The sequence below is a fragment of the Marmota marmota genome, unplaced genomic scaffold (genome assembly GCF_001458135.2).
Source record: "Marmota marmota marmota unplaced genomic scaffold, marMar, whole genome shotgun sequence".
Classification (NCBI taxonomy): domain Eukaryota; kingdom Metazoa; phylum Chordata; class Mammalia; order Rodentia; family Sciuridae; genus Marmota; species Marmota marmota.
The window spans coordinates 17,512,823-17,525,165 of record NW_025999853.1 but is presented as its reverse complement, the minus strand read 5'-3'; the positions used below and the strand labels follow the sequence as shown (position 1 = coordinate 17,525,165).

The window sequence follows — 12,343 nt, the reverse complement described above, 5'->3', positions numbered from 1 at the left end:
GTGAAGAAGGGCTTAATAGCAGAAAGGAAGGAAACTGCCAACAGGGGAAATATAAAGCATGAAGAAATTAGTCCTCTACCTTTATAGCCATTCATATATAAAGAATTCATTCATTATTCAACAGGCGTGTGTTGTCTGTGCTAGACTCTCAAGTTGTTCAGTCTAATGGGGGAAGTAAACACGTAAACAAGTGTGGTATAATAGAAATAAAAACAGAAGCTCACAGACAGTGGTCACTTCCACCTAGAAGACTCAAGAAGGGCTCCTTCATGGAGAGAAACATTGATGTCTTTCATCTTCTGACTACCAAAATAAAATCCAATCATAGTTTTCTGCTACTTTTGTTGACTTAAGTTTGTCTGTGTATTTTTTATTTGTTTTCATTTTTCTGGTGTTTGTTTAGTTGTGCGTGTGTATGGGTGTAGCCAGCCTTCCCTCTCTCTCATATGGTTCTATGAATAATGTGATTTATAGAAACCACAGGTCAACCACATGTCATTTATACATGACTTAAGTGTCTTACAGTTGTGTAAATATGTGTGTTTTAAGTCTTCTCTATTATTCACTAATCTTCTAACTCTACACATAAACTAAAATGATAAAAGAATTAATAACAGTATTTGTACTATATATGTATCAAATATACCTACATTTCAAAATCCTCTCTAAAAAGTTTATTAATACATCAGGTTTCAGATATTTTATCAATATGCTGAATGGCTCAGGTAAAAATTTAATGAAAGACTAAGAAAAATAATTCTGTGGGCCTAGTCACTCCAATTAGTCTTTTTTAAAAGTACCACTTCAACAATTTTTTTTAAGTAATTTATGAACAAAAGTCAATCTTTCAAAATGTGTAACATATCAAAAAACCCTAGTAGCTAAAAGCAGTAGAACACACTTATAACCCCTGATGCTTAGGAGGACGAGGCAGAAGGATCTTAAGTTCAAGGCCAGCCTGGGAAACAAGTGAAACCTGTCTCAAAATAAAAATAAAGAAAGGTCTGGGGAGGTAGCTTAGTGTTTACCTACTACATGCAATATCCTGAGTTCCTCGGTACCACAAATGATAATAATAATAAATAAATACTGCAAAAGACAATTTGGGAATATCTAAGTTTTAAAAGAAAACTTCATTTAAAAATTCTACTTTCAGAAATTTATTTTGCATATATATTCAAACTGCACATAATATCTCCACCATACATAATTCAACATTATATGTAATTCAAAAACACTGAAAATATCCTAGATCAACGGGAGAATGATAAAGTTCCACACTACCATTAAAAAGAATTAGATGGCTCTATCCATAAGACAGAGAGAAACAAAAGGTATAGTGCAATGTAGAACCTCTACTTTTTATGTAAAGATATTTATTCATATACATATATTTATTCATATGTACATAGATATAAGCATATGTATAGATTCTGTCTGGAAGAATATAAAAGAAACTGATGAAGAGAACTGGGAAAAAGGGGTACAAGGGCTTAATTTTCACCTTAGGACTTCTTGAACCATTTAAATTTGGTACTATGTATATATCAACTATATATACATTTAATACATTAATGTATCAGGTTTTAGTATTTTATCAATACTAATGTAATTTACATGTAAACTAATAAACAGCTTTAAAGCAAAAAAGGTTATGTGACCCACTTAAGTCATGTGAACTATATATCCTGCCCATAGCTATACGTTATCCAATGTGTTACGGAAAGGTAGCAGTTCACCAAAAACTTAAGAGGTATAGGAAGAAGAGAACAAGAAACAAGGTAAGAAATAAACCTGGGAAAGTACACAGTATATATCCCATAAGTAATGAAAAAGTTTCTTTTTAGAGCAACAACAATCAAATTTGCATTTTAAGAATACAATTCTCCAACAATTTGAAGAATTAATTATAGGGGTACAAAACTAAAGCCAACTATATATACTGAAAATATTTCTCAGTGAGACATAAGTCCTAAAATAAGCTGTAGCAGTGAGGATGGAAAAGGATATAAAACCTGTTAAGGAAAAAGAATGATTGAATTTTCAGACACTTCACAAAAATGATGAAGGAGAGCAGGGACAGGTATGTAAAAATGAACACACCCAATTTTCTGGCTTTAGTAACTGGGTAGACAAATAATGTTGCCATTCACCAGAACAAGTAACAGCACACAAGAAGCAGGTTCAGAAGGAAATGCCATCAACTGTTTTCAAAATGTCACAGTGAGATGCTTTGGGGACACCTAAGGGAAGACAGCTACTAGGCAATTTGGGAGATAATTCTAGGTTGGAGATGCAGTTTAGTAGAAAGTTATGGATGTGAAATTACCACAGGTGGATGACATACAGGAAGAACAGCACATAAAACAGGTAAACAAAGAATTATTACAATATTAAGTTGTCTCAGAAGTTTAGAAGAAAAAGGAACTAGCAGAGTCAATTTTTGCTAAGGTTGCAGTAATCTACAAAGATGACTACCACTGAATTCTTGCATTCCTAGACACATCTACTGCTCCATTGAAAGATGAAGGTTACTTCTTGGCCTCTTGAATTTGAACTAGCCCTATGACTACTTTTACCTACAGAATATGGCAGAAATGATGCTCTGACAGTTTTGAATCAGGCCTAAAGAAGAGTGGCAGCTTCTACTTCTTTCATAATAAAATGTTCTTTCTTGGAACCCAACTGCCCGTCTGTAACTTTAAGAAACCATAGACAGGTCATAATGAAGGAAATTAAGGACTCTGGCCCCAGCTGAGCTCCCACCAGCCAATATTCATTCAGCGCCAACCATCAGTCATGTCAGGTCATTTTGGACCTTCTTGACTTCCTGCCACCAGTCTACCTCACTTAACTCAGAAGAACCATTCAATCAACCCAGAGCCATGAGAAGTAATGAACTATTAAATAAAGAAAAAGTTCATGTACAGTATTAGACTTCATCTAAATCACGGCTGAAAAAGCAACTCTGAGCCAGGTGTGGTGCATGCCTGTAATCCCAGCATCTCAGAAGGCTAAGGCAGGAGGATCTTGAGTTCAAAGCCAACCTCAGCAAAAGCAAGGCATTAAGTAACTCAGGGAGACCCTGTCTCTAAATTTTAAAAAATACAAATTAGGGCTGGAGATGTGGCTCAGTAGTTGAGTGCCCCCTGAGGTCAATCCCTGGTACCTAACCTCACCCCGCCAAAAAAAAGCAACTCTGTTGAATTTATATTAAATATAAAAACATTTATAATGTGATTTAATATAACTACATATTTTATCTATTTTCTAACAAATGACAAAATATAGCAACCAAAATCATTAACTTACAAGTAAAAGCACCAAAGTATATTAATAATAACCACAAAGTTATGTAGTCAGAATACTTTTCCTTTATTTAGTATTCTTTGTGTTATATCAGTGTAATTCACAAAGAAATTTTTTTTAAGAAAAGCTTGAGTAGATGGGGTAGAGAGAGAAGATGGGAGGGGACGGGAGGGGGGATAGTAGAGGATAGAAAAGGTAGCAGAATACAACAGTTACTAATATGGCATTATGTAAAAATGTGTATGTGTAACCGATGTGATTCTGCAATCTGTATTTGGGGTAAAAATGGGAGTTCATAACCCACTTGAATCTAATGTATGAAATATGATATGTTAAGAGCTTTGTAATGTTTTGAACAACCAATATATAAAAAAAAAGAAAAGCTTGAAAAATATTTTTTACAAGTAGAATGAAATGATCCTTATTCCTTAGTTGGTATAAAAGACAATAGCAGAAGAAAAACAAAGTCATATTGATGAATGCTATTCTAAGCAGCTATATATTTTGGTCTAATTTTACTTCTCAAAATGGTTAAGTAAAATTGCCAAGAAGCATAATGTGTATGTGCTTATTATTATACTGGTGATTAAATATTTATTTTTAAAATTTAAATGAAAGTTTAGGGGATTTTTTTTTTTGGCGGGGAGTAGTAATCGGGGATTTAACTCTCTCACCCACTGAGCCACATCCCCAGCCCTATTTTTCGTATTTTATTTAGAAACAGAGACTCACTAAATTTTAATTCTTACCTAAATTATTTTACAAACTTACTATAAAATCATCTAAGCAAAGTATATCATTCTTTACTGAACAGAATATACCAAATATAACTCAATCTTCTTTTGCTAATTTGGAATCTTCATTAAAGCCATAACCTCTATACCATGTTGCAGATGCTGGTATAGCTAGCTAGCTGCTGGTCACAGACTGAATAGGTCATAATGACAAGAGAGAAGGCAATGCTGAGGACAGATTTAAATTAAATAATATGACAACATCACTATTTTTAGAAACTAATCATAACTAAACAATGATATCACATGCACATTCCATAACAATATTACACTTTGCAACTATCGTACCATACCGCTTCAAAGCAAGATTGGCCTCTCCTCCATGACTTGCGTCATTACCAGCATCATGAACTGCCTGATAGTGTTCGAAAAGTTCATCAGCCGATCCAAGAGATTTCATACACTGGGGACATATGAAGCCCTATAGAAAGAGGCAGAAAAGGTACAAAATGGTTTTTAATATTGTAAAATATTATTTTGCATATTATGAAATAAAGTCAAATATCTTATTCATACAAATGGAGAGATTAATTAAGTTGTAATTTATGTAATGTATTAGCCCAAATGCTGGTATCATTCATGGTGTCACTGTATATTCTTGTTGAAGTTTACGAAATAAAAATAAATCCTTGCAACCATCTTTTAGGTTGAATAACTAAATGGCCAGAGCACTGAATTCTAATCTAAGAAGTTTGTTCTAATCTAGATTAGTTGAAATATATATTTTTTCTCTCTAGATATCCCCATTATTAAAATAATATGTGCTCTAATCTACTTTACAGAAATGCTACCAAAAAAATCAAGATGTAGTACTATCATCACTAACGGGAAGAAAAGGTAATATAGTAAATCATTCATAATTTGCACAGAGTTTAAATATCTACAATGATAGAGAATTATTTTAGTCAGTAAATTTCCTTACTAACCTAAGATTAAAACAGTAAAAATCTAAAATTAATGGATAGCCCTATGTTATATAAAAATCTTATCATTAATCCCAGAATTATATATGGTTAAGACTATCAACTACAGTACAATGTTAAAGATGCTGATATAGATCCGTGTTTTACAAATTCAGAATTGCAATTCATTAATAAATCATGAAATCAATATACTGGGTTATAATATTTTTAGCTATACTCAACAACAGAATAGTTTATCTTATGTGGTAAGGGTAATATTATCTTATTAAATTTTGTTTTGAATGATGATCAAAAAGTGATGACCATTTATTACAGTGGTTACCATAAAAAATATTTGAGAAGCACTCACATAGAGAGTTGTTAAATGAAAGATATAGGATAGAATAAGTAATAATTATGATTACTTTGTTATTGGTTCTTTTTATTTATACATGACAGTAAAATCAATGTGACATAATTATACAAGTATGATATATATCTTGTTGTAGTTCAGGTGATTACTTTTTTTTCTTATTGATTCCATACTATTGTGCCAAGTATTTTTCCCTATGAAATCTCATTTAAATCCCACCAGTCTTTATTATATAAGTATTATTACCTCCATTTCATAGAAGAAGAAATGAAATCTCAGGAAAGTTAAAGGACTTTGAAAGGTTACAAACCTAACTAAACCAGAGTACTCATAGGTTTACTGGACAAATTCCACATTCTTTCCAAATACTACACTATCTCTTGAACTCCTTGACTTAACCCTTAAAAATTACTTCCTTAAAATAAACTCTTTTATCTGTTAACTTTCTAGTGGCTTTATTCAACAAATACTTTTTATCAATTCGAGTGTTATAGTATTTCACTGGAAGGTAAAATGATAGAGTCTAAGTTTTCAAAGAACTGAGAAGACAGAGTATATACACATGAAAAAAATATCTTTATATGAAATCAAATTAATGACTAAACAGCATGAAAGCTTACATTTTATGGGTATCTGATGACAAAATATATTACCAAGCCAAGGACGAAATAACTTTCTCTCCAACTTTCTGTTGACTTCATAGAAAATTATTCACTTGACTTCTACATCTTTCATATTTTTAGTATTCCAAATATTACCCAATACTTCAGTCTAATTAATCCAATATACAATCGAAATTTTTCATCCTTAAATTTCTCTTTAAATTAACTGCATTCAAAACTTTTTAAAGATAATAAAGAAATAGTTTCCTATATTTTTTGCACACACAATCTCCACACTAAGGGGTTTGAGGAGGGCTAACTCCACACTCTTATTTAAAAAAAAAATTATAATAGTTCTGAAAACTTCCAAGAGTCCATAAGCAGACTATTTTTCACCCCAATTCTCAAAAATATCCTCATCCAATCTATTTTGCAGGAGTATGTCATAAGCTAAATATTTAGGTTCATTCACTAAATTAAAGTTGAAATAGTGATTAGCAAAAATCCAGTGACTTTATTACAGATATGATTCTTCTAAATCACGGTGACAAGAAATAAACTTATTTTGCTTTCATCAAGTATACAATTCTAAAATGCTTCTCTTTCGGAAGCTAAAATAGAATTTATGTATTCCAGTATATTCATATATTGTAAGCAACAAGTAAATACATTCTGACCGTGAAGGTCTACAGAAAGCTTTGTTTCATGGGAATGTTCAGCTTTTACCTGTAGAAATAGTCACCTTCCGTCATTGTATGGTGTTTTGTTTTGTTTTGTTTTCTGCAGTACTGGAGACTGAACCCAGGGCCTAGATATGCTAGACAAGCATTCTGCCACTAAGCTACACCCCCAGCCCTCTCTTTTTTAGTCTATTTAAAAAAAAAAAAATCCCCTTAAAGATCACTGTTCCCAGGGATGGGGTTGTATGGCTCAGTGGTGGAGGGTTTGCCTCCCATGCTTGAGGTACTGGGTTTGATCCTCAGTATCACATAAAATAAAGCATTGTGTGTGTGTTTTGGTTTTTGGATTTTTTTAAAAGATCATCTCATTTAAAAGGCACTCTCGTTGTCCTTCCATCTTCTGAATTAACATTCTCCCTGTATATAAATGCAAGTGATTCTGGCTATCACTTACATGCTAATGACTTCCAAATTCATATAGCTAGCCAAGAACCTTCCATAGAAGTTTTCTGGCTCTATATATCCAACAACATACAAGCTCTACCTGCATCTAATAGGCACTCAATACAATAAATCAAAAGATTCAACTCATTTCCCAAACCTCCTCTTCTTACTAACACCAACCTTTCAACTGAACTAAAAATCATGCTGAACTACTCTTCTTTCTGTCTCATTTCTAATAAAATGCTAAGCCTAAACATTCCTCTTTCCCATTTTTTCATCTCAATGCTTACTGCAGTTGGCCTTGTTCAGACACTCATTATCTCTTGTCAACACTATTGCAATAACATTCCAGAAAGTGCTACTACACCTAGTCTCCCTTCTCCTTAATGAATTTTCCACCCAGCTGTCAGAGGAATCTTTCTAAAATAGATTCTTCAATATTATTCACTAATCTTTACCATCAATATGGCATACAAGTACCTGCATGATCATTCTCCTAATGACATTTGCAGTCTAAAGTCTAGATACCTCTCAATCTATACAATATGCTTTAACAATACTAAAGTACCTGTGTTTCCCTGCACTCACCATGGTATCACAAATTTCTGTGTCTTTTGCATATATTGCTTTTTTCTCTGGCAGCCATTAGTTTGTCAAATTCCTTCACTCTAATACACAACACATTGGATCTTTTCATCTATATTTCCCTAATGGCTAAGATAATGCCTTCAGCATAATATGTATTTTCTACATTGTATATTTGTTTACTTAAGTATGCATGAACCTGGCAATTCCAAACTTGGTGAAAAAGCAGAATATCTTTAAAAGCACAGATTACAAACCTTCTAAGAATAGGCCTTCATTCTCCAAGGCCAGTATGTCCTCTAGTTCATGAGCTTCAAGCAAAAAGGAAAGGGAATAAGAAGGGGGACTTCATACCAGGGCTTCTACAAGGCAGACTGCGCACAAATCAACCAGTGGAAAGCACCTAGGCAACAACTGGCTATAAAACTTGCTCCCAAGAATGCAACCTCTATTGGAGGGCTGAAGAAATCTCATCAACACAGGCCTGGTACTGTGGCACTCTGTGAAATGAGACTTTTCAGAATTCCACTGAACTTCTAATTTGCAAACTCCCCTTCCAGAGTCTGGTGCAAGAAATGTTTCAGGATTTCAAGGATTTCAAAACAGATCTGCACTTCTAGGGCAAAGCTACTGATGCTCTGCAGGAGAAAAGTGAGACCTATCTGGTTGGCATTTTTAAAGACAACAACCTGCGTACTACTATCCATGCCATATGTGTAACATTTATGCCAAAAGACATACAACTATCACATAACATACTTGGAGAATGTGCTTAAAAACCAATATGATAAGAAATATTTCAATCCCCCCAAAAATGTTTTTCTCTTCTTCCTCTTATTGGTAAATTTGAAGGTAGGTCCCCACTATCCCCACTTGGGGTCAAGAGATACCTGAGTATATGACTGTACCTGGAAAACAGGGTCAGAAATCAGGTATTGGTCCTAAAGACTTAAAAACAGTATACTACAGTGATGCAGCCACTCCAATGTTTATAGCAGCACAATTCACAATTGCTAAACTGTGGAAGCAACCTAGATGCCCTTCAATAGATGAATGGATAAAGAAACTGTGGTACATATACACAATAGAATATTATTCAGTATTAAAAGAGAATAAAATTACAACATTTGCAGGTAAATGGATGGAGTTGAAGAATATCATGCTAAGCAAAATAAATTAATCTCAAAAATCAGAGACTGAATGTTTTCTCTGATAAGTGGATGCTAATACATAGGAGGGGAACATGGGATAAGTGGAGGAACTTTGGATGGGGCAAAGTGGAGGGGGGCAGGGGGTAGGAAAGTCAGTGAAATGAGACAGACATCACTACCCTAGGTACATGTATGATTGCACAAATGGTGTGACTCTCATTCATGCACAACCAGAGAATTGAAAAATTCTGCTCCATTTGTGTACAATCAGTCAAAGAGCTTTCTGCTGTCATGTAAAACTGACTAGAACTAATGATAGATAGATAGATAGATAGATAGATAGATAGATAGATAGATAAGAAATCAGGTATTGGCAGTTTTTCCTCTGATTTTTATTTGTGATTTTCTAATACAAATTCAAGAATTAAAGAATTAATGCAAGTCAAAATATTTTAGCGAACAAGCTGAAGCAGTTCAACTTTATAACAATAAAAAAAAAACCTGTCAAATTTTTTCAATAATGCCAGCAATTGGATTTAAAAAAAAAAAAAAAAAGCAGATTTCTTACTGATGGCAACTAAATGGTGTTTGTAGTATTTTTTTATAGTAAATTCTGTCCACTCACTATACTTTTGAGTTGACCTACATGCAAGTATATGTTTTTAGTGTTGCCTGTCTTCTGTCTTATATCTATAAGTTTGCTATTAAAATATAATAAACTATTTTTAAAAACTTCTAAGAACAAAATGAGCCTAAACAATAAGAATAATGCATACATTCTCTATCATTTATGCATAGCAGATGGCAGAATCAAGGATCAATGATGTTGGGAGACACTGACCTATAAATATTGCCAGACAATGTTACAATACAGGTCTATTAAAGAACTATGGGAACACAGGAGATGAGGTATCTAACTCCGCCTATGGCACCAGTTAATGCTTTATTAAAAAAAAAAAAAAATACAGACACATATATATGTGTGTGTGTGTGTGTGTGTGTGTGTATTATGTATTTCATCTCTATCCTCACTGCAGCTGCATATTGTATGCATGTGTGTACACATATGTAAATACATGTATATATGAGACTTTGGAATTAAGTACTAAAGAATAAGCAGGAGTTTACCCAGCAGAGTAAAACAAAGGCATTCTAAAGAACTGAAAATCATTAGTGAAGATGCAGAAAGTGCTAAGAAAGATGTCATGCTTATTTGTGAAAGAGAAGTGCTTCTAGGTGTGCTTTGATCACAGAACCAGAGTGAAGGGCAGAATCACAAAACACGTGAATAAATGTTGTTGTTGTTTTTCCCCTAGCTATATCTAACGAGGCCAAGGTTGCTAGAAAAATAAATTCCAGAGAGGGACTGTTAGTTAACCATAAATTGTTGGCTAATCCATAAAGAAAAAAGTTGACCCACATGTACAAGAAGACAACCAGTAACATACTAAACAGTTTTCCAAGAATCTGTTATGCCTCCATCTTTACTTGCACTATTCTGACTGGTTTAATCAGGTATCATCCTATATGCACCCATTATTCCCAATGCCCAAGAGAATATCTGGTTTAATTGTTCCCCTGTGAAGTTCTTTCTTAGTTCTCCTCATGTTGAATTGACCATTATTCTCTTTTTGCAAATAATATCTATTATAAAAATGTACTGGAGTAGCAATAATATCTTATTTACCTTTTTCTCTTTTTCACCAAAATACCTGCTACATGAAAGGTACTCCATTAATATGTTAAATAAGTGAGTTGTGAGACTGTTTTCTTATATACATAATTGCTTCATGGAAAAAGGGTAAGTCATAATTTTAGTCTTTCATTCTTTTATAAGATTTGTAAAATAATCAAAAAGCAGTTTCTCTGCTTTTACAATTTTTATATTAACATAGTGATTTTCAAAGGAGACAGATATATCGGGATCATCTGAGAAATTCCTTCCAGCCTAATTCCTCCACCTCACTTGCTCCCATCTTCAGCCTTAAAATGTGCACCAGCACCACACTACTGAAAAGTATTCTTTGGATGATCTACTGTTACTGATGAGAGGGTATCATTCTGTTACCTCCCTTAAGTGTGGAGAGTTAAAACAAAGATTGAGAAAGTCTTAGACTCAGATTCTAAGGCTGTATATTTTCCCAAATAGAGACAATGACTGTTCATATGCAAAGTATTCTTTCAATGAAGAGTGAGTGCTTTAACCTAAAACATTTTAATGATTCATTAATAAAATACTAACAAAATAATAAAGATAATTTATAAATGTTGAAATAATATTCACTTTACATGTCAATTTCATTGCAAAATTTATGCCAAAATATTAAACTTTTATATTTATTTATAAGCTCACAAAAAGACAGATGCAAACAGTAGGAAAAAACAAGCAGACTACCCAAGAGAGCTCTTTTCTTTATAGAATCTTCCTTTAAGCATGCATAATTAAAGCAATTCATATCCCCTTGTAGCATAAAAAGGAACCAACACCTAGGCAGGGAAAAACAAAGCTATTTTAAGCAACCCATAACCAAGCTGCTAAAACAAAATATACAGGACCCACAGTAACACTGGAGTCATTAAGAAGTTCCTGTCCTCTTGTTTCATTTTCAGCGTGCACTTTCTGGTAATGCTCCGACAAATCAATAGCAGTTATACATCTTTTCATACATAATGGGCAGATGAAACCCTGTGAAATAACAACTTTTAGAAGAATTACATTAAAAGTTTTCTTTTTTAAACATATAAAACAAACAACACAAATAGATAAAATAGGAGAAATAATGAGTATCTCTCTTTGGTATATATAAGGGAAACTCCCAAGCATTAACTGTACAAAAGGTAAAAGATCTATCCAAAGAAGGACTTCTATAATTAGTTTCCATCCTCACACTCTAAACTTTCATTGGTTCTTTTTTTTTCTTTTTTGTTATGGTAGCCAGTTTTTATAGTTGGATTATTATTTTGTTTATGGCACTTTAAAAAATTTTAAAATTCATTTTGTTTATGAAACTTTGTACTTACTTATCTGAGACCTACTGGCAAGTTAGCTCTTATTTTTTATTTTAGATCAAGAAATTACTGGCAGATACAACAAATATCTTTTTATGACACAATGTTCTGAACAAAGAAATCCTTTTAATGAAAGCAATTTTCAGTCTTTACCATATTTTAGTAGCCCAAAATCCCAGTTTTTTCCATATCTAATACCCAGAAGATGATCATTCCTTCAAATTTTCTGAATCAAATAAACCATTTTAAAACAGTTTCTCAAATTCCCTATACCTAACAATGTTTATCTTTTAAAAATATGGGCTATTACACTGACCCCAGGGCTTAAGGTTTTGTGAGATAAGAATAGTAAGATGCCAGACATGTGATGCACACCTGTAATCCCAGCTACTGGAGAGACAGAGGCAGGAGTATAACAAGTTCAAGGCCAGCCTAGGAAACTTAGCAAGACCCTGCCTCAAAATTAAAAAAAAAAAAAAAAAAAAAAAAAAAAA

General features: G+C 33.1%; 1 protein-coding gene and 1 pseudogene across 1 annotated transcript in view; one reads left to right on the top strand and one right to left on the bottom strand.

Annotated features, from left to right (window-relative positions):
• The window catches only part of Eea1 (early endosome antigen 1), a 138,153-nt gene that overhangs the window by 84,174 nt on the left and 41,636 nt on the right, over positions 1-12,343 (bottom strand). Inside the window, exon 3 of the mRNA XM_015482943.2 lies at positions 4,397-4,524. Coding sequence (XP_015338429.1) covers positions 4,397-4,524 — 128 coding nt within the window. The remainder of the gene's footprint in view (positions 1-4,396; positions 4,525-12,343) is intronic.
• Positions 4,888-8,546, top strand: LOC125618115 (annotated as a pseudogene).